This window comes from Plectropomus leopardus, chromosome 11 (genome assembly GCF_008729295.1).
Source record: "Plectropomus leopardus isolate mb chromosome 11, YSFRI_Pleo_2.0, whole genome shotgun sequence".
NCBI classification, from domain to species: domain Eukaryota; kingdom Metazoa; phylum Chordata; class Actinopteri; order Perciformes; family Serranidae; genus Plectropomus; species Plectropomus leopardus.
In genome coordinates this window covers 26,240,982-26,267,021 of record NC_056473.1, presented here as the reverse complement: position 1 = coordinate 26,267,021, position 26,040 = coordinate 26,240,982, and the positions used below count along the sequence as shown (strand labels likewise).

The following is a 26,040-nucleotide window of genomic DNA, read 5'->3' as shown; positions in this document are numbered from 1 at the left end:
GTCTATGTTGCTGTTCTCTAGTGCACAATGTCTGTCATTTGTTCTTTCAACATCAAGTTGTGTTGTTGATTTGCTAACTGGCATTTTGAATCAATCTTGTCCATCATTCATTTTGCGTTTTTGAGGACCACCACTACCTGCTGCTATGAAGCGCTATTTTCTCTCATGCAGGTGCAAAGCGTCTGTGCTAGTGGCTGTTGGCTCAAGTGCAACTTTCTGATGATGTGAGGTGACCCAACAGTTGGCCTTCAGTGCTGCTAGATTTTTAATGTCAGTTTGGTGAATCTGGGCCTTTAGAAAGAGTACAGCCTTTCACGATAATTACAATGTCTACTTATCAAAGTTAGCTAAAATCATTGAGTTAATATCCATATATCATAGCATTGCAATGTGTTTACATGTGTGTTTGTTTACATGTTTGCCAATGTGATGCCAGAATGAACAGCAGGGTTTGACAGTATTTTGCCAATTAAGAGATGACTCTCTATAGCCCTGTGGCAAATGTTTATATTTAAGTCCAATTTTCCTTAACAGAGCCTTTAAGTCCATGTTATTTACTGTTTAGATTGTGTGGATTAATTTCATTTATGTTTTGTTGATTCAAAACATTTTTTACATTCCAATTCCAATGTCTAAATATTCTTTACCCTATAATGCCATTTATATCATATTTTATAAACCACTTTCTGTGACCTCCATGTCAAACACATAAACAATACTTTCCTGAAAACCCTGTTGTATGAAATCTTGACCTCATTGTATAAAACGATCAGTTCTGACTTAAAGGATAATCACAGCCTGAAACTTAACAATCACAAATTAAAAACCTTGGGCATCCTGAAAATGTCTTCTGAGTGAAATGTTAAGTCCATCTTTGCTTAAATAAGGACAGTAACTTGTTTTGTTGCTCATTGTAATGCACTGTAAAGGAGGTAGAAAGGTTCCTGTTTAGGAAAAAATCCCAAAAAGCGACTTGAAGTGTTCCAATTGCAATGATCAATGTGTTGTTTCTAAAAAATGACATTTTTTGTGATCTATTAATTACCATAAAAGCCAGACATATCAAACATGATCCAAAATTATTACCATATATCATATATAGTATATTAGATTTTTTTCTTTTTTTTTCTTTTTGAATTTTGTCAAAAAGGCCCATAATACATACATTTAAAAAAAATAAATAGAAATTTCTGGCTATTATTGCATGGTTCAGGCTTTACAGAGCTGAGAAATAAAAGATTATTCTGCTCTAAAAAGGAGTACTTTCAATATTATACTATAATATAAAGGGTTTTTTCCTTAAGTCTAAATTCTTGCTTGTGTTGTACGTCGCTTTGGATAAAAGCGTCTGCTAAATGAAATTTTAGAATTGTAGAATAATATTATCATGCTATCAGTGGCATAAAACAGTCTTGAAATGATAAAAATATCATTTATCACAATTAATAATGGGACAATTATCTATTTTTGACCAAAAGAAGTTGTGACAGGCCTAGAGTTTACTTTCTCGGTCAAGCTGACATTGAAATATATGACTTACGGTGTCAGAATGGTTGGACCTGGCAGCTGCTGACTTGTTGTGACGCAATGGTCTGTTTGTTAGCGGACAATCCCTTTGTCCTTCATAACAAACTCAAACTGACACCAGGGTACATGCATGCAAACTCCTCTCCTTCTGTATTTTCCCGTCTGTCATATGTGAAACACCATCAGACATGTAGGGCACGAAATGCATGCAGTGCAGACACAAACACACACATACTCATTAAGTTCCCATCTCATGTCTGAATACACTCCTGGTTGGTTATGAAAGATGACGAGAGACAGCATCAGACAATTTAAATCTCACAGAGACATCAAACACAGAATTATATCTAATTAGCCTTTTGCATCTCCTATGAACTTTATCACGGGATCAGAGAGCCATGTGCTAATTTCAAACTGTGCTAAAGATGCTAAAAGAGCTCGGGGTAATATCGGATAAATGTTATAGCGAGTTGCCAGATGGTTCCTGCATACAACATTACTGTGTTTGCTTGTTTGGCAGACATCAACTAAGCCTCAGTCTATTTGGCTGCAGCTTATTACAACTGGCTCATCTCCTGATTTAAACTATTATAGTGTGTCTGTCAGTGTGTGTGTGTGTCTGTGTGTGTGTGTGTGTGTGTGTGTGTGTGTGTGTGTCTGTGTGCGTGTGTGTGTGGGTAGTTGGGTGTGTGTGTGCTGGACTTGTCTCTCTGTGGTCAGCACTTCTCAGACTTCAATAAAAACATTCTCTGCTGGCAGAGAGAGAAAGAGGGGGAGAAAGAGTGAAAGAGATCCAAGCAACCTCTCACCTCTCTCATCATAAGAAGCCCTCGTCCCAGGGCTATGAGCCCTCCTTCAGAGGGGAGAGTGAAAGAGTGAAGGATGAGAGTCTGTCAGGTTCAAACAACAAAGAGGTGCTGCCTTACACATCCTTCCTCAACCTGTCCCCTTCAGTGGCAGTGACATCATTTAAATCATTTAAATCCTCCCCAACATGACCTATGGCAAGTGACCCGTCATTCCAACGCTCACACCTCCATGTGAGACGGCTGCTGAACTGCTTATTTAGCAGAAAATACCACCCGGCTAACTATGTGATTTATTCAAAATTATTCCTCCGCGGTGCTCCTTCACAGAGAGCATTTGCCCATAGTTCACTGTGGTCCAGGCAATTAGGAGCAGGCCACACCTCTTCAGGAGACAGAGCACCTGGCTGTAGCAGACAGACATAAGGAGGAGGAGAGCTGAGCGCTGCGCACCGCTTTTCACGACGGGCTGGAATAACTAAGCAGAGCAGTGAGGGAGAGTGAGGGAGTGAGGAATGCAAGCCAGGCACTTTAGGATTCATTTAGGTTCCCCATCTCCCTGGTCACTTTATTAGCAGTCTGGGAAGAGTGATGCATGTCCCAAAGCTATGCAAAATGCATAATCAAGCATTTAAATACACACCATGTGGATGGGCATGTGCAACGTGCATGTACATGTGCACACGTACTGTACTTTTGGCGTGTATCACGTAGACGCAAAATCATACACACACACACCCACATACACACACACAAAAAATGCTTACTACTGTAAAACCTCAAGGTATTCAAACTCTTACACGTTTATACTAACAGTCTTTACAACACAAAGCCTCTTTTAGTATTCCCATGAGCTGCATTGTAACCGTCACCTGTGTAATGTAAAGAAATCCTCAATGGTATATTACAGTAAATCCTATAGTGGTTCCCGAGCTTTGTGTGGTCGCTTGTTTGAGGCATCAAAGCGAGATAAATTTTGAGAAAAAGGGTGTTTCCTCATCAAATTTACATATCGCAATTCCACCCTTATTCCATCCATCCTTTCTGCTCTCTTCACCGCCAAGCCAATGTAGGCCGTAGTTGGGGAAGTGGGACCTTTTTATTCCCAGTTTACAGACAGAATGCAGGTAGGAAGCAAACTAATAAATAAGTAAATAAAAAGAGATGAGAAGGGCTCCCCGGAGAGGTGGACGCATGCTACTAATATGCAAGGAAACAGAGCGATTTGCACGATGCCTCATCGCAGAAATAAGGAAGCACAGCCACTCCCTCAATGATTCAGTGGATGCACCTGAGATTGGAGGAGAGGATTGGGAGAGCACCAAGAGATGGAAAGTGCAGGTGTAATGTCGGTATAGTCTGGGGACAATCTGAAAAGGGGCTCTAGGGCTGCTTAAGTACAAGCGTCGACATCACCAACAACAATATCCACTGGATTTATCGGAGCTTAAACAGTGGTGTGTCAGCAAAACCACACGCAAAAAAAAATTACTTCTGCTGCTGCTTTTTAATGAAAGAGCGTGCACCATGTGAGGCATCCTAAACCATAAAAAGGTATGCATGTTTTAATTAAAGGAGCAGGGTCCAGGATTTAGTGGCATCTAGTGGTAAGAATTACAGACTGCAACCAGCTGAAAGTTTTCCCATGTGCAAATACTAAACTCCCCATTAGGATTCCTTCAGTGTTCATTGTTAAGGAGGTTTTTACCAGGAGCCAAATTATCCACAGAGTTCTTTTCCTCTCCAAAACAAACAGGCCAGGTGATTAAAACCGATAAAAAATACTGTAAAAACAGTGTCATATTACAAATCAGTGTTTCCCTGATTTTGTTCAGCTTCTCACAGACATCCAGCACCTGCTGATGTGTGTCCAATATTTTATTCTGATAAGTTATGATCCAGATGTTCAGGAGGTTTTTACTGGGAGCCAAATTGTCCGCAGTGCTTTCACTCCAAAACAGACCAGGTGATTTAAACTGGTAAAAACAATGAATAAAGCAGTTTAGTGTGGAAAATCTGTGTTTTTCCGATGCTGGTTGTTGTTGAGGGGCTGCCAACTGTGGAGGCCAAAGCCAAAACGTGAATGGCCCTGAGACAGTGTGAGATTTGTCCGTTCTGGACTACTGTAGAAACATGGTGGTGCAACATGCCGAACTCTGTGGAAGAGGACCTGCTCACTGGACCCTTAAAGCGACTGAGTGAAACTGTTGTTTAAGTCAAAACAGTTTCAGTCAAAACAGAAATTTAAGTTTGTTATGACAGGATATTGAAACACTTAAAGCTGTTTTAAAGTCACATCAAGAAAAAATTATAAGGAAAACACGATATAGTTTGAAATCCTGCAAGATATAAGAGCGACAACTGACTAACTATGATCTATTGGGTTCTCTGGCAGCAGAAAAGAGTACTACAGACCTGCTCACTGACCTGGGAAATGGGTTGCAATTTCCTTAATCATTGTGGGAGGGAAAAGAAGAGGGGGGGAAAGGGGATCTAAAGGAATTAAAGGTTGAATGGAGGGGGACAAAAGTCTTTTGAGGCCTTTCTGAAAGATGAAAAAAGGAAGAGCCAGGGAGAGAGGCAGAAAGAGTGACTAAAAGAGCAGCATCCTGAGGGCCTGGAGGGGGCTGCAACCGACCAGGTCAGCATTTCACATGTGTCACTTCCTGTTGGCCTCAGCGGGAGGAGCGTGGCATGGCATAGTGGCCAGCGGGGCACAGGGCCTGTCAGACTGACAGAGGAGGTTATGCACCAGGCAAACGGACAAATGCAGGCCCACATGCATCCACACACACATGCAGCACTTTTTTCCTGTGCAAACAAGTGTGGATCGGGTTTACGGTAGAGTGAGGGTGACACAGAAAGGGGTCGGAAGAAAGTTTTTTATAAGAAATAAGGGACTCATCCAGAACTTTGCCACCTAAAGTGCATATAGGCCATGACGCATAAACATGCAACAACAGAGACTGCCTTCTTCCTGTCTGTCATCGAAGACCTTTTCCACCTCAAAAGAAAAGATAAACCAGACATTTCACCTGAAATATCACTGCATATCATTGAATCTGATGCTACTCAATACTAAACATAAGAATCGGTGAAAGAATATCTACAGCACATGGGTAAATTATCTCTATAGATATAATATATACAGAGTTCCCACACATTTTCATGGACATAATTTCAAAACTTTTCCATGAGTTTTAAAGGGCTCATAATAATAAAAAATACATTTCTTGCCCCACTTGTTTTTCAAACCTATAAGATTCAAACTCATGGACATGGACGGAGAGACAGAACATGGGGAGAAAATTAAGAAATGTACGTGATGATACACAAAACGTCACATGTTGACACATATTAGAGCGATGTTACATTGACAGCCACAAAAAAAAAGAAGCTATGTTACATACTACGAATGGTTATATTAGGTGCAGGGATGAAAAGTCGATATAGTATCACAATATTTTAGCATGGCAATATCGTATCAATAAAACACAAACATCCACTTTGTTATTTTACTTTTGGTTTTTTTTTTGGTTTTTTAATTTAAATTATTAATACTACAAATACAACTTAAACAACTGGTAGCCTTCTAGAATAATAAAAATCAACCCACTAGATAAAATTTTCTGTATGAAAAACATCTTTGAAACTTTGTCTCATTAGATAAAACAGATGTTGGAAAAGTTTTGCTTTGGGAACATAATTTACAGTCGCAAAATATGTGTTATCGCAATACTCATCATATTGCAACAGGTTTAAAATTGCAATAATATTATCGTGACTGAATTATTGTGATATTGTTTTATGGGGCCTCTGGTGATTTCCATCCCTTGAATATTGTAACAATTTTATTACACACAACAAAATTCCATGACAACTTTTAAAAACTTTTTATGATTTTTTTTTATTAATTCCATGATTTTTCTAGGCCTGGTGTTCCATGACCGTGGGAACCCTTTATATATTTCTATAGAGGCAAAGGCTTAAATCTGATAATAACGGTAAAGGTGTGTCTGATTTTCACGTCTAGCAGAGGACTTGTCTGTCTGCCTGTATGAGTGACCGCTGCTTATCAGCTCTCAGTCCGCCTGTCTCGCTCTGGCCTGTGTTAATGTTGCTGTTTGACATTGCAAGCAGCAGGCTTTTTTCTCCCAGCAGCCTCAGTGGACACTGAGCTTTAGCCTAATTGGTTCCAGAGCAGACCCTGACAGAACTCTCCTCAGCGGCACACAGCCATATTAATACCCCCCTGCCACACACACACACACACACACACACACAAAAACAAGCACAGCAATCAGTGACTAGCTCACTAATTAACGCCCTTACAAAGCATCTCATTAGCATGTGTTGCAGAGAGGGGCAGTGGGGGAAATAAGCATTTTGGATTAAAAAAAAAGGGAAAGAAATTACAAAATAAGACCGGGCTGCATGAGTGTGTATGTGTGTGTATTGTATTCTACTCAGGGGCCAAGGGCCTTGGTTGGCCTACTGTATCTCAGGGGAGTCCATTACAGCTCTCTGAGGGAGACACTGGAGTCAAAGATAAGCAGAATTTTAAAGGCAATCAGGAAAAATAAATCTCTGGCACGCAGGCAACACTTTGGTTGTTAACCAGCAACTTAACCTGCCTGTACTGTGAGCGGAATAGGAGATGGATGGGTAAGGGACTGTGGGAAAACAGCATGCAGTTAAGTCATGGGGCAGAGGACAGACGCTGCAGAGCTAAAATATGTGCATAGTAGAGTTACCTGAGGGACTCTATGACAAAAATAAGATGCAAAATACAGTATAATCCACAAAATTAAAAGTATTAGTGGACGTGTATGTATCTGCTTTGTCTCTTTTTGGTGCAAAACACTCTTTTTTTTTCCTTTTTTCTTTCTCTACCTATCTCCACCTGCTCTCGCTCCATCTCTCCCAGCACCCATCTGCTGCTTAATCCCCTCCTGGTTTTACTGTGGCTTCATCACAGCCTGTAAAAACAGCCCCCTTTGAACCCTATAAAGGCAACCAGCATCAGGCTTATTGTAAAACACAATCATAAGGTAAATGTTTATCCCCTCTCCGCCACTCTAAACTCCCCTAATGAGCCTGCTGGAGGGGTTTCACCTCGCAGCGCGGATAGAGGGAGAGAAAATAACACATTCTGCCCAGATTAGGCCTGCGGTGGAAATGGAGCTGAAGTCCCATCATGAAAACAGTATGTAACATAAACACAGCAAGAAACTAATTTCATGATAAAAAAAAGTCAGCAAAAGAACAAACAGGTAAGACAATCTCTTCAGTGCCAAACAAGCTCTAAAATGTCAAGCATGAAAGTGTGAGCTGTTGAATGTGTTCAATATAAAAACAAATATTTTCATATTAGATGAACATTAAAGGAATACTTCACCCCTAAATGACCACATGTATATCAATTATTTACCTCCAGTTACACTGAATTCACCAATGAAAGTGTTTTTGCTCACGTGTGTCCACAACGAGCGAAGAATGCAAAAAAAAAGAAAGTTCATGACGAATTTAAGTTGCAGATTGTCAGTAATTAACATCAGCAAAACTATATCAAACGGTATATTTCAAGTCTCATTTATCCTAGGGGTGGGAATCACCAGAGGCCTCACAATATGATATTATCACCATTCATTCAGTCATGATACAATATTGTTGCGATACGTAAGTCACGACACAATGTCATCATGATACTTAAGGCATGATACATTATTGTGATTTTAAACGTTTTGCAATATGCTGAGTATTGGGATAAGATGTACTGCAATTTGTACCTTTTCAACTGCAAATTACGCACTAAAAGGAAAACTATGTCGACATCTGTTTTATCTGCTAAGATAGAGCTGAACTGAAACTGAAACTTTCACTCTGTGAGAAAAAAAAAAATCAATCCATATATTGATACAATGTTGTACGCTCAGTACTTGTCAGACAAATTTTCACATAAATTTAAAACACCTCTGCATTAACAATCTCAAGCACACACTAGTAGCATACCTACGTTGTTAATGCAGAAGAGTTTTAGATAAGGTTTGCTGAAGGTTTCAGCAAAAATGCATGTGTTTGGGAAGTACTGAGCATACGGCTTGAAAAATGAGACTTGGATTATACTGCACGAGTTTTGGGAGAGTTTAACTGACGTTTCATATAATCTTGTTGTTAAGCGGGGTCATTATTTAATTTCAGCATTTGTTTTAGAATTTTTTTCTCACCACAGAGGCATGAAATAAAAACGAAATCTTCTCTACAAATTCAACGTAACACAAGGTGAGTAGCTGAAACACGAATGGTCATTAGAGCGGGGGGTGAAGAATTCCTTTTCATAGAAGTACAAGGAATCCTCTGTGAAGTATTTTGTTCTGTTTATACAGTAGCCGTTCCTGGCAGAGCACAGTATGATTGGCTGGGAAGGATGAGCCCTCTGACCCTGCACTTCCTAACAGCCAGTGGCTGTTCTGACCTGCCCATTATCCATCGGTGACCCCACTATTATACCCACTGTCAGTACACGATGCTACGCTGAGCGGCAGCGCCCGCCCTGCGCTGCGGATGAGCCACCGCTCTCACCTCTGAAGAGCGACTCTGGCCCACACAGCCAGAGAGTTAGAAAAAGAGAGTTCAGAGTAATAGTAAGCAGGTAGTTGGAGGTCAGAGGTCCTGTGCAATCGGGACAGCAGTTCCACTCCTGGCAGCCAGAGCGGAACTCTGAGAGGGACCTGGAAGTAGATATGATGACCTTTTGTACAGAGGACCCCAAAATATACCCTCTTATCAAAATGACCTTAACGCAGGAGCATGGGAAGGCGAGCAGAGTCCATCCATCATCTTAAAGATTAATCCTCCTCTCTATTCTTCTCCTAAATCTATTAATAATGTCGCCAGAGGGGAGAATTTGCAGCAAAGATTTATTCTGATATTGTGACTTTTATTCATTAGCCTATAACAGGGGGATTCCTTAAGAAGGAAATATGGAGTGAGCTTAGGGCATGCTAATTCACTGCTCATGCTCCGTTTGAACTACACAGAACTGTATTAACTTAATGATTTAATTTGCTACCAGTCCGCACATGAAACACAAACATAGGGAAGATTATCATTTACGACACAGAGGTCAGCGATCATTTAATCTTTCGAAGCAAGTCTGAGCAGATTCCATTTGTTAACATTTAACAACATCTTGGATAACTCTGTGGCAGGTGTGAAGCTTGGAAATCAATTTGACTACAAAATCTGGCAATTGGATCGGAGCTTTTCTTCACTCGTTTAGACAAAGCAGCTACATTAATAGATCTGTACACTGGATTTCGCACTGTGGAGCAGCACTGACAGCCCCAGGGGCATACTTCAATTAGAGACTTGGGTGAGTTTAAACACTGCAGATCTACTCTCGCTCAAAGGCGTTTGTCTCCCTCTCTCACTCCCCCTCTTTTCCTCCCGCTCGTCTCTCTCTCTCTCTCTCTCTCTCTCTCTCTCTCTCTCTTTCTTTCTCTCTCCATATCTGCACTGAGCACTCTCTCCTTCTTCTTCAAGTCCTGCTCTCTGTAATCAACCCAGTGCTAATGGCTTATTCTTTCTGCTCCAGCACCCACATTTCACTTGTTTATTTTCCCACACTCGTAAATCTGGGGACGCGTCACAAGCGCGGCGATATTAGAGCAATAATCTCAGGTAATTATCAGATGCCCTCTCTCACTTTCTCTCTCTCTCTCTTACTCCCTTTAACTCTCTCTCTCTTTCTCTCACACGCTTTAAGCAGAGACACCCATACAGTTTCTTCACCTTTCCTGGGAAGAGTGCAGGCAGTTTCTGAGAAGCAAAATGGGACTAGCTCAACTTTTTCTTTAATTTAGGGAAGCTTTTCTCTTTAAGGTACACCTGAATATGTGGATCATATTAGTGTTGTCACAATACTGACATTTTCAATATCGATACAAACCCTTTTGATACCATAGGAAAAACTGGCATTGAGGCCAGTAAATTTAAAAAAGGGGACACCCAGTGGCTCAGCTGGCAGAGTGGGCACCCCATGCACAGAGGCTACGTCCTCACTGCAGCGGCCGCAGGTTTGATTCTAGACTTCCAGCCCCTTTGCTGCATGTCATCCCCTCTCTGCCCCTTTCACGCTTAAAGCTGTCCTATCTAATAAAGGCAAAAAGAGCCAAAAATAATCTTTAAAAAATGTCATTAAAAGATAGATATAACAAGGCTATAAGATGATCATGAGGATGTTATTTCTTGGTTAGTTGCAGAGAACAGCAGAATGACTATAGCAAACGTTAAAAATAAAGGAAAGCCAGAAATTGCAGCTGATGTTAGTGCATTGTTGCTGCAGAAAACAGGTTTTAAAACTGTTTTAAATATTCAGAAGCTACATGTAATGATGAATCAATACTTTTAACAAAACTATATCATACAGACATTTGGATAATTTATTTCATGTCATTGATCATGAATTAATGCAGCATTGAGTCATGCATCCGCTGTTTACACTGAAACAAGTTGAGTGAATTTTTATTTTTACAGCCCCAAATCACAAATTTGTTTCAAAGAGCTTTGTTATCTGACAACATCCACCTTTTCCCTTAAGATTCTCGATTTTTTAACTAAATCAAGGGTCTACAAAGAATATGATAATTAATAATTATAATTATAATAATAATAATAATAATAATAATAAATAAGAAAGAAGAAGAAGAAAAGAAGAAGAAGAAGAAGAAGAAGAAGAAGAAGAAGAAGAAGAAGAAGAAGAAGAAGAAGAAGATGAAGAAGAAGAAGAAGAAGAAGAAGAAGAAGAAGAAGAAGAAGAAGAAGAAGAAGAAGAAGAATATAATTAAACAAAAATAAATTCTGAGAAAATCTCAGAGAAAATCTTACAACCCTACTGTGAGTCGGGCAAACGTGGAGGAGGAGAGCAAAGTTGTAAATATAGAAACCTGTACTACTTCAAATTTTTGTTCTAAAGAACCTTAAAGCTTGCATTTTGAAAGAATATTAGTTTTACTGTTCTATGTTAGTAGTTTTTTAGTTTCATCTCATGTGAGACAGTTTATTACAGGGTTATTTTTGGTTGTATAAAAGTTATAAATAAAAGAAGAAAGTGATTAAATGTGACGAACTACAGTGTGGTTATTTTAATGCAGTTTTTAAGTGAATTCACAGAACAATTACTGCATTGTGATCTATACCATTACCGTGATATAAAATCACATATACCATGATAAAAGATTTTGAACATATCGCCCACAACTACTTGTCAGCAGGAGCAACTCATTGTTGGTTTTGGCTGTTGTTTTTTCATGGAAATCATTGACATCATCAGGCTCACACTTTAAAGAGCTCAGGCACAACTTACCCATTCCTCCTGAATGAGGCTAACTGCCTTGCCAGCCCGGGATAGGTTTCGACACGCCAGGATCACATGGGCGCCATGAAGAGCAAAAGACCTGGCTGTCTCGAAGCCTGAGACACGATCACAGAGACAGACAGACAGAAAGACAGACGGACACAGAGAGAGAGGGGAAAAAAACGAATGAAAGCGAGCAATGCTTCAAAGATTAGTTTTTTCTGAAGATAACTTTGATTCTCAGGGGTTGAATCTAATGGGGTGTTGGGGGTGGTGATGGTGGGGGTGCAAGTTAAAATCCCTATCAATTTTCCATATAATTTCTTTCATTGAGTAACCCAGTGGTCTAGTAGAGGGAGTTAATCATTTCTCTCTGAAGTGATGAAACTGATTGAATTATTGTGGTTCAAGACTTCTTCCTCTCTTCTTAGATAAAGTTTTGGATCTGACCGCCGGCTCTCGAGAAGGTACCTCTGCTCGTGCTGGGTAAGAGAAAGGGATGCTGGTTGTTAATTATGTTGGTAATTACACAATGATGGCAGTAATTATGAAAACAAGGCTCATAATAGAGGGAGTCAGATGAACAATCGAACACACGTAACATTCAAACTGTGTGATATTTCAGCACATCAAAGGGCCTCTGATAAGGACATTTCTCCCATGAAACGAGGTCCGCGGATACACACAGAATTTATCAGTCCAAGACTACTTCATGGCTCCATCCAAATCATGCAGTCACGATAAAACTGACAAAAAACGAAGATAGAGGGAGAGAAGTCCATTTCTAAATTACAAGTCTAAATGGGTCATTTCAACCCATAGGTTGAATTAATTTATGAGATTAACTTTTTTCATCACCGTATTTTTATTTCCTGTGACATTTACTATCCTTCAAAGTTCAACCGCACTGAGCGGTGTCCCATTTTTCAGTCCCACCTCTACGGTAAATACAAAGCACAGTCAGACACACATATACAGGACGGTGTGTGAGCGCCCTGATTGACGAACTGACGGGCACAATAACTGATAGTGGCAAAGAGGGTCTGAGAGGCAGAGTGTATCAGAGGGTGGATTAATATGAACTGTAATTAGATTATATGTCTTAATCTGATTTTCATTAAGAGCAAAACTGGGAGGCCTAATTGTGAGGAGAGTGTTAAGGACTAATATCTATTAAAACTCAAAATTGGAGTCGGATTGGAAGCCCTCTCTGACAAGTGAAGCATGGAATTAAATTATATGACACCTTATTAGGTGTAATGGAGGGGACTGTGGCTGTGAGCGAAGATCATTTCACTCACAGGAAATGGAAATGAAAATAAAAACAACATGACAGAGAAAAACGAGCGGTGTGACTGCTGGAGAAAATATGCGTTTTGATTTTGCAGGTGGAGAAGCCGCCTATAGGAAAAAGATGTCTTAAAATCTTTTCAACCACATACAGAATGGCTGTATTTTCACTATAATTTAATCTTCTTCAGGTATTATTGGGCGATAGGTTGTGTTATGATGCATTTGGTGTTTGTGGCGATATATGGCAATGTTTAGCTTTTAATATGGCAAAGCTTCATTACTGTCAAAATGTCAAACGATGCAAATCTTTGAAACTTTTGTGGAGTTTTTTTTTTTTATATCGTTGGGTTTTTTTCTCTCTTTCTTTAAATTCTTTATGATTGTTAATTTTTTTTATTTAATTACCTTTTTTGGGGCATTGATTTGCCATGGGGTGGGAATCCCAAGAAGCCCCATAATACAATATTATCAAAATAGTCAAGTCATGATATAACATCACAGTGATTTTAGACATTTTTTAGAACACTGAGTATTGAAATAACATATGTTGCAATATATTGCAATTTATTGCCTTTTTTTGGAACTGAAAACTAGGACCCCAACGGAAAACTCTTATCATTATCTGTTTTATGTTATGAAATAAAAATGAAATAAAAATTTCAGTCATTTTTATTGAAGCAAAGTGTATCTAGTGGACTGGAAAGCTATCGTTTTTATTATCCTCATAGGTTACCAAAAGATGTATTTATAATTTTTATAAATAATAAAATGAAAACATCAATACTACACTGTGCTGTATTGTTTTTTTATCAACTCCTCGATGCTGCACCATTGGTTGTAGGGTGGTTGTAGAGCGTATGTGGGCAGAGGAAGCAAAAAACGAACTTTTATCTGTCTGTTTTTGTGAAAGTAAATAAAACACACATACCAAAAAAAATATAATTTTATCAAAACTAATGATAAAAATAATAACCTGTGGAAGGCTACAGATGTGTCTTCAATTAATATCACAGCATATTCAAAATATGTAACAGACACAATCCTTAAGCAGCTACTAAATTTGCAAATGGTAAAAAAAAAGGATTCCAAACATGCCGTCATATAAAAGCGTTTTTTTTCCGGCCTTTATAAATTGGACAAGGCTGCTGGTAAACAAAACCACCTCACACTCACTTGTTGTGTGTACAAACCATGAAAGTGAAATTAATCGACACCAGTGTTTTCCATAATGGAGAACAAATTAGAATATGGCAGCAACAACAGCAGCAGCACCGAAGCCATGTATTTCCAATGACAAATAACAAGGGCTTGACATTAATTGTGAAATAACGAGAGTGGCGTTGCTGTAACAGAGACTCCACGCCCTCTCACCCATGTTGCCGGTAGAGAGGGCCGTGCTGAAATTAGTTCCTGGTCAGGTGTACAACAATGCGAATCTGTTTCGGCGTTGTACGCTGATGGTGGAACATGACAAGAGGTCAGACAGCGGTTTCTTTTGCTCTGGTGGATCGACAGACGCCATAAGCTGTTTTACAACACACAGGAAGCCTGACTGTTACGCCGGGCTGTGACGATCTTTTAGGTTCTTTTGTCTAACAACTTGGCAAAACAGACGTATAAGAAGAGCACGGAGAACATTTTTAAAAAGCTGGGAGATGAAGATAACACAATTCAGCCTGGTGAAACCAGAACCTTTGATTGTGTGCTTGTTCAATCTGATGATTCTCAACATTACAAGAATACAATAAGTGGCTCAGCTATTGTTGAAAATTTGTTTTTAGTGTAATGTATAAAATGCATAAAAAATTGTGTAAAATGTCCATTAAGCAGTGAATGCTCTTCATGGTACATTAGGATCCTGGCCCTACTGATATCCCCCAATAATGAGTGTGATTTAGTGATTTCACGCTTTGTTTGTCCTCCCTGGCCCGCCGCCCCTCTCTGGATCCCCCTCGTACACAGGTGTATTGGCTCAATGTAATGAGATCATTACCAGCCTCGTCAGTAAACGTGTTTATTTGGCAAACGGAGCTGCCTGCTCCTTCTCTCTCTTGATCTGCATCCAAAGAGGCATTTAACTAAAATAAGCTCCGTAGTACAATTGGGCAAACAGAAGTCAATTCAGATCATTACAAGACCTGTGGGTAAACAGACATGGTTCCCACAATCCCCTTTTCGACAGAGCTCAATTTGTGCTCAGAAAAAAAACACAAGAGCAACACAGATCATGAGCAGGCTACATATAACCGCACCTCCAATGAATTATATGGCATTTTTGACGGTGATGCACAAAATAAAAAAATATGTTGTGTGTGTGTTATGTTTCTGAAGAAGTAAATAATATGATAAATATGTGACTGCTAATTAAAGTGTTTAAGTTTGTGTATCTCTATCTTGTTTAATGTAGTGCATTCAAGCTGATTTATGCATCAAAATCTGTTGACTGGTTTGGTGTATATGAATTTGCAGATAAACTGAGGGTGATGTGGATCACGCTGCAGATCCCCTCCATCTGATCCAATGTTGCCACTGCACTTCACTTTATAAATTCCTCCCTTTTACCCCCAAATCATATCTCATCCCATCTTAACTCTAAGGTTGTGTCTGAACTTTACTATTAAATTTATTGCATTACACTGTAAGGAAACTTATCTGAGTGCCATAATTCAGAGTGTGAAATGTATAGCGCCCTGAAACATTCTCACAATGGAAAGAAAAAGTAATGTCCATACGGTTATAAGAATGTATCAATACTCTTGAGTATTGCGATAATATGTATTGGTCCTTAGAAAGACGAGTGATTTTTAAGTAATAGTTTACATGCAAAGATTTGTCGCAGTGGTTCAATATCTGTTGTGTGTAAACCCGCCAACTGCTAGATTCTTCAGCGTTGTGATCTATCTTCAACTATTTCACTTTTCCACTTCAACATAACAACAAATCAATAGTTTACCCACAAAAAACAAAGGCAGAGTCCAAAAAGGGTGCAAAATCTGCACCATATTCAAATCCAAAAATGTTTTGTACATCGTTACACCTTTGTCTAATTTGTCACCTACTATATTTGTACCATCACAATTTTAAAAAAAAAATGAAAAAAAAAACAATGGGTGCACTGCTAGCAGTTTTCCTAATTTAGGTTTTAAAAAAATCACAATATAGAAAAAGAGAAAAATTTTATAATAACTTTGTGCGCAAACAGACACACACACAGTGGCACGAAGAACACTAGTAAGGCGTGGATCAGCAGAGTACAGTGACAATGCAACACAATGGTACTCAAAAGGTGCTAACATGTCTACTGAAATGGACAAACATAAATGTAAATAAATAATGTAAACATAATAACTTATACTATTGATAGAGAATATGAAACACGTGATCCTCTAAAATCATGACATTTAAGACTATTTGTGTTATTTATAACTTTTTGTTTTTGATCATATATTCAGCAAAATAAATGTTTTTCCTTTATTTGTTGTATTATGACATTCTGCTGACAATTCCTCATTTTAGATGGAAATATTGCAGTTGTGTGACCCTACACCTGACTGTGATGGCGCAAAAGGATGATGATGCATAAGTGTCCAAGAACTTTACAGTTTACTATATAGTGGTTTTGTAACAGTATGAGATTTTCATGTCTCTGAAAATCACAGCATACAGTATTACATAATCATTACATTGTTATTATTATAAGTGTTGTTATTGTTACTGTAATTGAAACTAATTGAAACTATACACTGTATGTATACGTAAAAAGGAAGTCGAGGGGAGAAGGAGATGCGAAAGGGTGATTCTCGGTTCGACTGCATTTTTTTTTTACCATAGATAAGTAAGTGTACACGGTACAACTTTAAAACGGCAGAAAACCTTGAAATCAGCGTATCGCTGCAACCCTACAAAATAACAAACTATTTAGTGTCTTTTTATGAAGAAAGTAGTAAATGAGTGAAAGAGTCGGACACAGGCTAACTCCTGACCGCCTTGGTGCACCTGTTCCTGCTGCTGCTGTGTATTTTTTGTCCCGAGAAGTGAGGAACTACACAACCCCCCCCAGTCTTTCTGACTTTTAAGATCCCCTCTAATTCCCCACCATTAGTCCAAGAGGAGGGAGATGTCACCCCAAAAGTGGGATGTATGGTTAGTAATTACAGCCCAAGGTTGAGCTGTTCCAGGCGAGAGCACTGGAGTGGTTCTATTACCCCTCCCTGTCCCCTTCTGCCTCCCTCTTACCCCCCCACTGCTGTTGCACCATCCATGCCGCCCTATCTAACACCCCCCACCCTTCCAACCCCCCTCGCTGCCTCTGACCCTCTGTGTCAACCTCCAACTCCCTACACAATCTCTCATCATGGCCTCACATCACACTGGTCACCCCTGCTCCTCCCGCAGCCAGCCTTACCTGACTACCTCACACACACACACACACAGACACACATATACACACAGGCCAGTAAACTTGATAAACACACACCAAGTCGCACAAGGATAAACACAGACCACAGAAGCATGCACACACATCTCCTGAGCGTTGAGGCTATTTTCATCACTGTCATCAAAATCCCCCCCATCATGTAACTTTCATCCCCTCATCATGCGCAGACTGTAAACTCGATAGGTCTATAAACTACTTGACTACACACAATAACCCAGTACCCTTTCATTTTATTTTACCTACAGCCTTTAAGCACATATATGTATTCCATCCTCCCGCTCTAACCACTTCACTTCTATTATATTAGAGCTGTAATCATTATTGAACCCTTCTGGCCTCCAGCATAACACTCTTTGCATGTTACACCAGTTTGGGTCTGCATAGCAAATTTCATCCAAGGTTAATAAAGTTAAATAATTTGACTAACCAACCATAACTGGTTCTCATTACGTAGCCAATAAACACATTCATCAGAGAGGACATGAAATGCCCGTTGAAAAAAGAAATAAAACTCTCCTTCGATTTCCTCAGTGGCTCACAAGCTGATGTAGAGGAGACAGAGCAGGACACGGGCCGGCCGCTCCCCCAGCGGACACACACACACACAGACACACACACACACACACACACACACAAAATACTATCAGACTCCTGAATATAAACACAGATGCACTCTGGATGTCATCTAAACCACACACAGCCACTCAGAGATGCTCAGAGACACACACACTGGGACACAGGCACCGCATGCCACCCTCACCAGGAACATCTTTTTATCCATCTAATTCCTCCCACTATGAATAATGCATTTCCCTCCTTACCGAGGCTCGGGTTTAACGCATCGCTGCGCGGGTCTTTAAGGGGGTCCTTATTCATAAACAGCAGCGCAGTAAATACCAGAGCTTTGCAGCCAATTTAATGGCAGTTATGCTTAACAAATCTGCCTCAATCTAATGATCAGCCACAAAGCTAGGCTATGGGTTTAATCTGCACACAGAGGCTCCCCCAGCTCTGCGACTCACTGAATATGCTTAGGGATCTCTCCATCCAGAGAGAGGAGAGCACCGGCCTGACACTTAATCCTCCCAACACAACACTGGGATCAACACAAACATAGAACAATGTTAGTCTTTCATGAATAAGAATAACATTCAAAGTCCTAAAACACTGCAGAGACGATGCATAGAGATACTGAAACATTATGGAGCGCTTCTTTCCAAATCCTTGCTATTCCCTGTCTGGAGTTTTTTTCTGCTTCTTATTCCAGCATTGACCCTGAACCTAAACAAACAATGCCATGTGGAATTCAGTGCATGCATTTAGATTGAGTACAGCTTTGCAATTGCAGGCACTGCTTCACAACAAGCCACTGTACAAACGAGCCAAAAAAGTTCAGATGAAATTCTAAACATGTCCACATAAAAAGAATAAACACTGCAAATGTAGGATAATATAAACTATGACCAAAAAAACAAACCATTAAAATTCTAGAAATAGCAAAACAGGTCTATGTTATGCATTAGGATGCCCATTTTTTGTTGTAAAATAGACCAAATAAGCATGATTTTTTAAAGAACTTTTTAGTAAACTTTTGGGTGCGTTACCTTGAAAAAACATAGTACTATGAAGGCAAGAAATAAAAAAGAGACTATATGTTTCACGTTAAAAAAGCTAGTGTTCAGGTTTCTGTAAATTGTTGAAGTTGACCGCATTTGAGAAGTCAAGTTGTCCAGAATCAATCATTATAAAATAACCTAAACTCGTCCTGTCAAATTCCACTGAAAATTTTAATACAGCCCAGACACAAGCTTTTTTAATTTAAAACAATTTGTTTCTTTTTACAGTGTGATGATTAAAAATGATGATGACTGTTCATTCTTTTGAACAACCTAAATTATTGCATTTGAACAGCCTACACAATACCAGAAAATGTCATTAATTATCAAATAAAGTACATTAAACAACACAAAATTCAACTTTACTAATCTACTAATGTGAATCCATTTTTCCACATTGTTTTAAAACCATTTTTTTTTGCTGAGAGATGAAGGAACCATGTGAGGAAGGCCCCAAAAAAGGGACTCAACATAATTTCCAGACAGTCATCTGATAATATTAACAGTGCTTAGGGGGGACTTGCTCTTTTTTGCAACATAATTGAGGATGTACTGTATGAGTAAAAACTGTCAAAAATGGTGCGTTACATAAAGGCAACATGGTACCACAGAGGGTTAAAAGTAAAACCACAGCTAAATATAGGTTTTCTGTCATACAGCAGAAATACTACCATGCTACTAAAGTAGCACATGGAAGACAGTTGTGTTGCCCTGAATGTTTTATTTAAGTAAGACAGAGGGTCAGTGTGTTATATCTGACCGCTACCCAACATACGTCATGCTGACAACATGGCACCTGCTCTAAGAGCCTAAGAGACTGAAGCTGCTCCCCAGGTATAGAGGGGGACACATATATGCAGTTACACATATATGCATTTACACATAGGTCCCAAAAGAAATGTCATCGGGCAAAGATGACTGCATGTGCAAGAAGAGCACAATACAAATATACTCATGCCTCAAAAGAACAAAAATATTTTAGGACAAGTGCAGCTTTTCAGATTTAAAGATTAGTGTGGGAAAAAAATACACAATAAAACTGTTAGATTTCAAATTTCAAAAACAATGTTGAAAGAATTCTGTCTTTGGACCCAGTGGGTGCCAGAGATATCCCGACAATGGCCCTTTAAGGACAACTGTTCCATGGACCCCAGTAAATAACCTGAGAGTTAGTTGATAGGAGGGGAATTAGAGCCAGAGCAGGAGTGTGTAATGGGGATGGATAGGAGGCTCAGGCCTGGGTCAAAGCCGCTTAGGAATCAATGCAGAGGTACAGGTGTACAACCACAGGTCTATAAGAGTAAGAAAACCTTTAGAGAGAGGGGGGGGCGAGAGGGAGAGAAGTAGAAATAAGGAGGGAAAAGAAACTGCGATCATTCATTTCCATTATCACAATTAAAAACACTGTTCAGGTTGGTACTGGTTTTTAATTTACAAAAGAAAGCAGAGAGAGGAAGACTGATGTTGTGAACCGAGCACAGCGATCGCATCGGCAAGACAAACCACATTACTGTCTCGCCTCCCAGCGCTGTTGCAAGGGAGCCTCAAGGCTGGTCACAAAACCACAGACTATGACATTTTACGCATAAATAAACTCATATATGTGCTTTGTGCATTAAGAACTAAATTAAAGAGCTGAAATGTAAATGTGTTAATTAAATAATATCCCACCATTGCTAATAAAAATGTCACATTTCCTGTGGAGGAAAGAAGCACTGAAGAGAATGGAAATAGCCTTGACACTTGGATTAAAACACTATTGATGCCATTAAAATGCTAAGTGGGTCCAACCAATTGGCATAACCACATTTCACTAGTGGAATGTCAAAGGAGCACACCAGTAGTAGCAATTACTATTAGAATACTGTTAATTATTGGTGCTGCATATTTAATATGTGGTAAAGTAAAACAAAGGTTATGTTAATATGGGCTTATTAAGCATTCACACACTATAAAAATGTCTCTGTGTTGGAGCTATTTGATGCATTCTTTTGAGAAAAGCTGCTTTTTTTTCAGATGAACACATTTTCATTTACTAAATACATTGCAACAAAACTTAAATGTGGATTATCTTTTTCATTATATAGTTTTTAAACTAAGGCATAAACCCGGGCCCATGTAAAGCATTTAATATGATAACGTTTTAATACCCTAACAGCAGTGACATCGTGGACCTCCTGTGCCCTCTTGTGGTAAAAAAAAGAAAAAAAAGTATTTGCAATTTTCGCCTTTCTCCCTTTAGAATTATTTCTCACCACATTTGATGAGAAGGACCAATTATTTGGTTTTATTTCAGAGTCAAAAATATTCCTGCAGTTTTTCAAAGCGTATCAGAGAGTCTTGTGTGCTTTCACCATTTCCCACATTAAACATTTTCTAAGCTTGGGGTCATTTAGTTCAGATAGCATCCATTTTTTGTAATTATTTATATTCAAACTGGCCTCCCTTACATATGATGATTTTTTGGGGGGGGGGTCATTGTTTTGTTGAAAAATTATGAATTCACTTTTACACAACTTCAGTTCAGAAGAGAAGTCAAATATTCAATTGCAAGTCAAACTCCTGAGGAAGTGAAACATCTACACGAATCAAATTCATTTAAAAGTTTAATACTGATTTAAAGGATTACATTTTATTTCTAGGGTTTAACTTTTCACGCAGCCATCTCTACACAAGTTCTCCATGTGCATCCACAAGGTTCAAGTTTGATTAATCTCTAAGACCTTCCTCCAATCTTTGACTAGGATTTTTTTGTATCGGGCCAATGCCACTATTTTCGGGGGAGTTATTAGTAACCCTCCTTATTACTTTCTGTTTTATATGTTGGCCTTTGGTATTTTTGTTACATGTATCCTGGGTCCAAACAGTAACTGAATGTTTATTTGCATGAATGTTCCATGATTGTTATTTATTATTCTAATTTTTACAAAACCTACTCAAAAGGAAACACAGTAATCTGAGTTCAGTTCCATTATTTAGTTCAGCTATCTGAGTTATTCAGAAACCTGCCAGCCAACAGTAATGGTTGCCAGGTTGCTATTTGCAACTATTTTGAGAAACTGGCAACCAATTCTTGGTCTTTGGCTGGCATCACTGGCAACCACTTTGTAACATAAAAAAAACAGGGAAAGCAAAACAAAAACAGAACAGCAAGATGTGCACCCCATTTTTTTATATGTATTTGTTGCATTAGTGATAGTGAAATCTAAATATTGCTGTTAGTTAGAAAAGGGAACAGACTACACTGTGCCTGACGATGCTGCAATCGAGTTTTCTCGCATGCGCAAAATGTACCCTGTGCTGTTTTGTTTACAGGGAATTGAGGTCGGAAGTGTTAATTGATAACGCAAAATTCAAATTCTTTAAAGTATCAGAAAAAAAATTACAAATAATTTATTTGGTAATGTAATATAGCTTGTAAACATGATTTTATGTCACATTTTTAATATTAAGCTGACAAAAACTACATTGTATCTAATTACTTAAAATCTAAAGTGACTAAAACAACATAAGCTGACGCCTGGTTGCCTGCCTGGCAACTACTTTTAAAGGTTAGTGTTGATCCCTTAATATATTTATTTAGTCAATGTCTAATTTGTTTAATAATAATAATGACGCTGTTTATAAGGAACATACTGTATGTTTGTGTTTGTATACGGTTTGTTAATATATATATAATATATATATATAATTATAATTTAATGTTTAAAAAGCGCAATAATAACTTGAAAGCATACATTATACAAGACTATTTTCAAGGACAATAACATTTGGCTATGTATTATTTCTATATGACGACTATGTATATGAATAAAGAGACGGATAGAAAAAAAGAACATCAAGGTCAGGGAGTCATTTAAGTTCACAAGCTCAGTGAAGGTCCCCAGGCTGCTGTAAATCTGTGTACGACGGTGTCGCTCTGCAGCATCTCTCAATACACACACAGCAATTACACTGCTGTGACTTTCCTTGGGACAAAGAATTTGAATATAAAGACAATTAACGATTTTATGTTTATTTGATTTCCCTCATGCTGTCATTATCTATCCCGAACAAAGCAGCAAGTCTGAACAAATGGCCACTACTTGTGCTAATTTAAACTAAAGGAAAGAGGAAATACATTTGTTTCCAGACCATTATATAGTGAGCCATGCATTTGCTGGGTACAAATGGACACCATTCATTACAGTTAACAATGACATCCAATTCAGCCCAGCTAATGAACTTCAATACAATCATGTTCTGTATTAAGGAGTGATTTGTTGAGTCTAAGTGTATCATTTTGGAGGCTAATGTTGATGAATGTCTGGTAGTGGAGCGATGGGGACTTGCAGGGAGCAGAGAAGCGCTTGTCAAGCGTCCCTCTGTAACAGCGCTTATACCACATCACCACCTAGTGGTGTCATCATGGAAACACACTTTACTGCACTTTGAGGACTTCAAATAAAACATTATTGAATTGGTAAAACAGATCAGGATTTTATGAAACTCACCAATGCCAGAGTTGCCTCCAGTGATGAGGACAACCTTATCAGACAAATCACGACCCTGCAGGATCTCGAGAGCAGCTGTGTTGCCATCGTACCGTTTTGGCTTCACCACCACATCCTCTACTGTAAAAGCCTGCCGCGGGTCAAAGTATGTGTTTCGCTTGTTAATGTGACTGAAAAAAACAGAGGAAACAGGATGTTATAATAGAAACTTCATCCCACATTTGTACAGTCATACAGGCATATTCAGTGAAGCTTAAACAAGCTTGTTTGTTTCCTCTGTTAACCAAGCCGGGGTTAAATTATCGTTCTACTTACTCAACATAAATTATTTGTCCTTTTTCATCCGTTTCTTGCTCCCAACCATACGGTAAATCTGTAGGACAAGACAATACATTATTTTTCTTCAACAGCCAGAATGTGTAAGAACAAAATGAGTATCTTTACGATAGGAGAATATTACAGAATTACATTAATTCATGTGGCACTTTCACAATCAAAGTTACTTAAAACAAGGATGCATGGCTTTTAAGAAGTCACTTCTCAAATTTGATGGTTATAAAGTAAAAGGTTAGAACATATTTCTTGCATGCATGTGTGACTCTCAAACAGACAGAAATATGCAAGACCCCAAAACAAAAACGAATAAAACAAACCTCCGGCACAACGTTTCTTCTTTCCAGTCTTGGGGTGCTCCCACTGTGTCTTCATCTCATCGTGGCTGTTGGTACACAGAGACAACTCATTAATTAATTAATATAACAACTGGGGACAACACACATTGATGAGATGTGGAATTGTGCCAGATTTAGCCAAAAGGCTCATTTTTATCTGGAGCCTCTTAGTCTGTTGTTGTTGTTGTAAATTAAAAAAAGGAAAAAGGACATTAAAATGCACGTACATTGATCAACCAAACCATTAGCACCACTGGCAGGTGAAGAGAATAACGCTGATCATCCTGTTACAGTTACAACGTTATACTGGGAAACCCTGGGTTCTGGCATTCATGTGGATGCCACTCGATACGCTTCACCCAAGCATTACTGCAGACCAAGTACATCCCATCATGGTAACAGCACTCCTGATGGCAGTGGCACCTTCAGCATGGCAATGTGCCGTACTACAGCGTAAAAACTGCTCAGGAATGGCCCGAGGAACAAGACAAAGAGGTCAAACTGTCAACCTGGCCTCAAAATTAACTGTTACAGTTTATTAACAGCATTAACTTGAAATTTTAATATCAATACTTAAGCACATTTAATTTTATAAAATTACTTTTGATACTGAAGTACAGTAAATATCAGATACTTAAAGACTTTAACTCAAGTAATATTCTAAAATGTGACTTTACTCAGTGACTTAATCAGTAAATCAGTGACTTTTAAATCACTTCTTAAAACACATTTTTATAGACTTGCTTTGATGTGATGTCATCTATTTTAAATTCATCTCTTTTAGTTTGTCTTCTACTTTATCTTTCAATGTATTATTTTCTTCTGTCCCTTTTGTGTTTAATTCTATTATTAGTAGTATTATTTCTGTTTTCCTGCTGACTTGTATTTAGTCTTATTGGTATGGGTTGTTGTTTTTATTTTTGTTTTGTAATTTTGTCTGGCCTTAGTTTGGCATTATTGTTTGGTACTTATAGTAATGTTGCCTCTGCAAGAAACCCTTCTTGCTTCTGTTTTGCCTTGTTTGTCGAAGCACTTTGTAAATAAAGCTTATAAGTTATTTTTTAATTTCTATCAAAGTGATTTCCTTTTGTAAATTTTTTTTTTTTTTTAAATCTGCACTTTTACTCAAGTATGGCTTTCAGGTACTTCATCCACCTCTAAATATGTCTCAAGCACCGATTTATTGAAAACCTACCGTGCTCTGAGCTCTGCAGACTTCATGCTATCAAAACATCACAGCTAATCTAAACTGGTTTAGCTAGCAAGGAGCGTTAGCCACAAAATGACAACACCAAAATAAACTATTGGTTGTGAACACAGCTGAATTTAAACTCCTAAAATCAGACATATTGGTGTTGATGGTTAAGATTAGGGTTTCCACTCACTTTGCATAGTAGACCCAACCATCTTTCGTGGACCTCTCTTCCCATCCGGGAGGTAACTCGTCCTCACTATCTGTATCGTCCATACCCGCGTATTTTAAAGCCGCCATAACTCACGTTTTTGTTTCTTTTTTTTTTTACGCAAACGACGGCGCTAAAAACACAAAACCAGTGAGTAAAATCTGCTCTGAAGAATGAATGCAACTGTCAGCCTTGAGAATTACCCGCACAGCGTTTGTCGACCGGCACTTCCGCAACAACACGGTGACGCTGACCGAATTGCCTTTTGGGAAATTGAGTTTAAAAATAACGTGCTGCGGTTTTTTGTTGTATTGTAAACTGTATTGTAAACTTTTGTTGCTATTTTAAAAGTATAACTGGAATAATACCTTTCAAAGTCAAAATATAATGATCCTTAATTCATAACAGTATCCCTTATAGCCAGTGATGGATTGT

The 26,040-nt window shown here is 38.6% G+C and overlaps 1 protein-coding gene across 1 annotated transcript in view; it reads right to left on the bottom strand.

Annotated features, from left to right (window-relative positions):
• Positions 1-25,821, bottom strand: part of wwox (WW domain containing oxidoreductase) — a 153,410-nt gene extending 127,589 nt beyond the window's left edge. Inside the window, exons 1-5 of the mRNA XM_042495782.1 lie at positions 25,588-25,821; positions 24,185-24,249; positions 23,847-23,904; positions 23,532-23,701; positions 11,701-11,807 (exon numbers count right to left, since the gene is read on the bottom strand). Of these exons, the coding sequence (XP_042351716.1) occupies positions 11,701-11,807; positions 23,532-23,701; positions 23,847-23,904; positions 24,185-24,249; positions 25,588-25,694 (507 nt within the window). The 5' untranslated portion in view covers positions 25,695-25,821. The remainder of the gene's footprint in view (positions 1-11,700; positions 11,808-23,531; positions 23,702-23,846; positions 23,905-24,184; positions 24,250-25,587) is intronic.
• Positions 25,822-26,040: the final 219 nt, after the last annotated feature.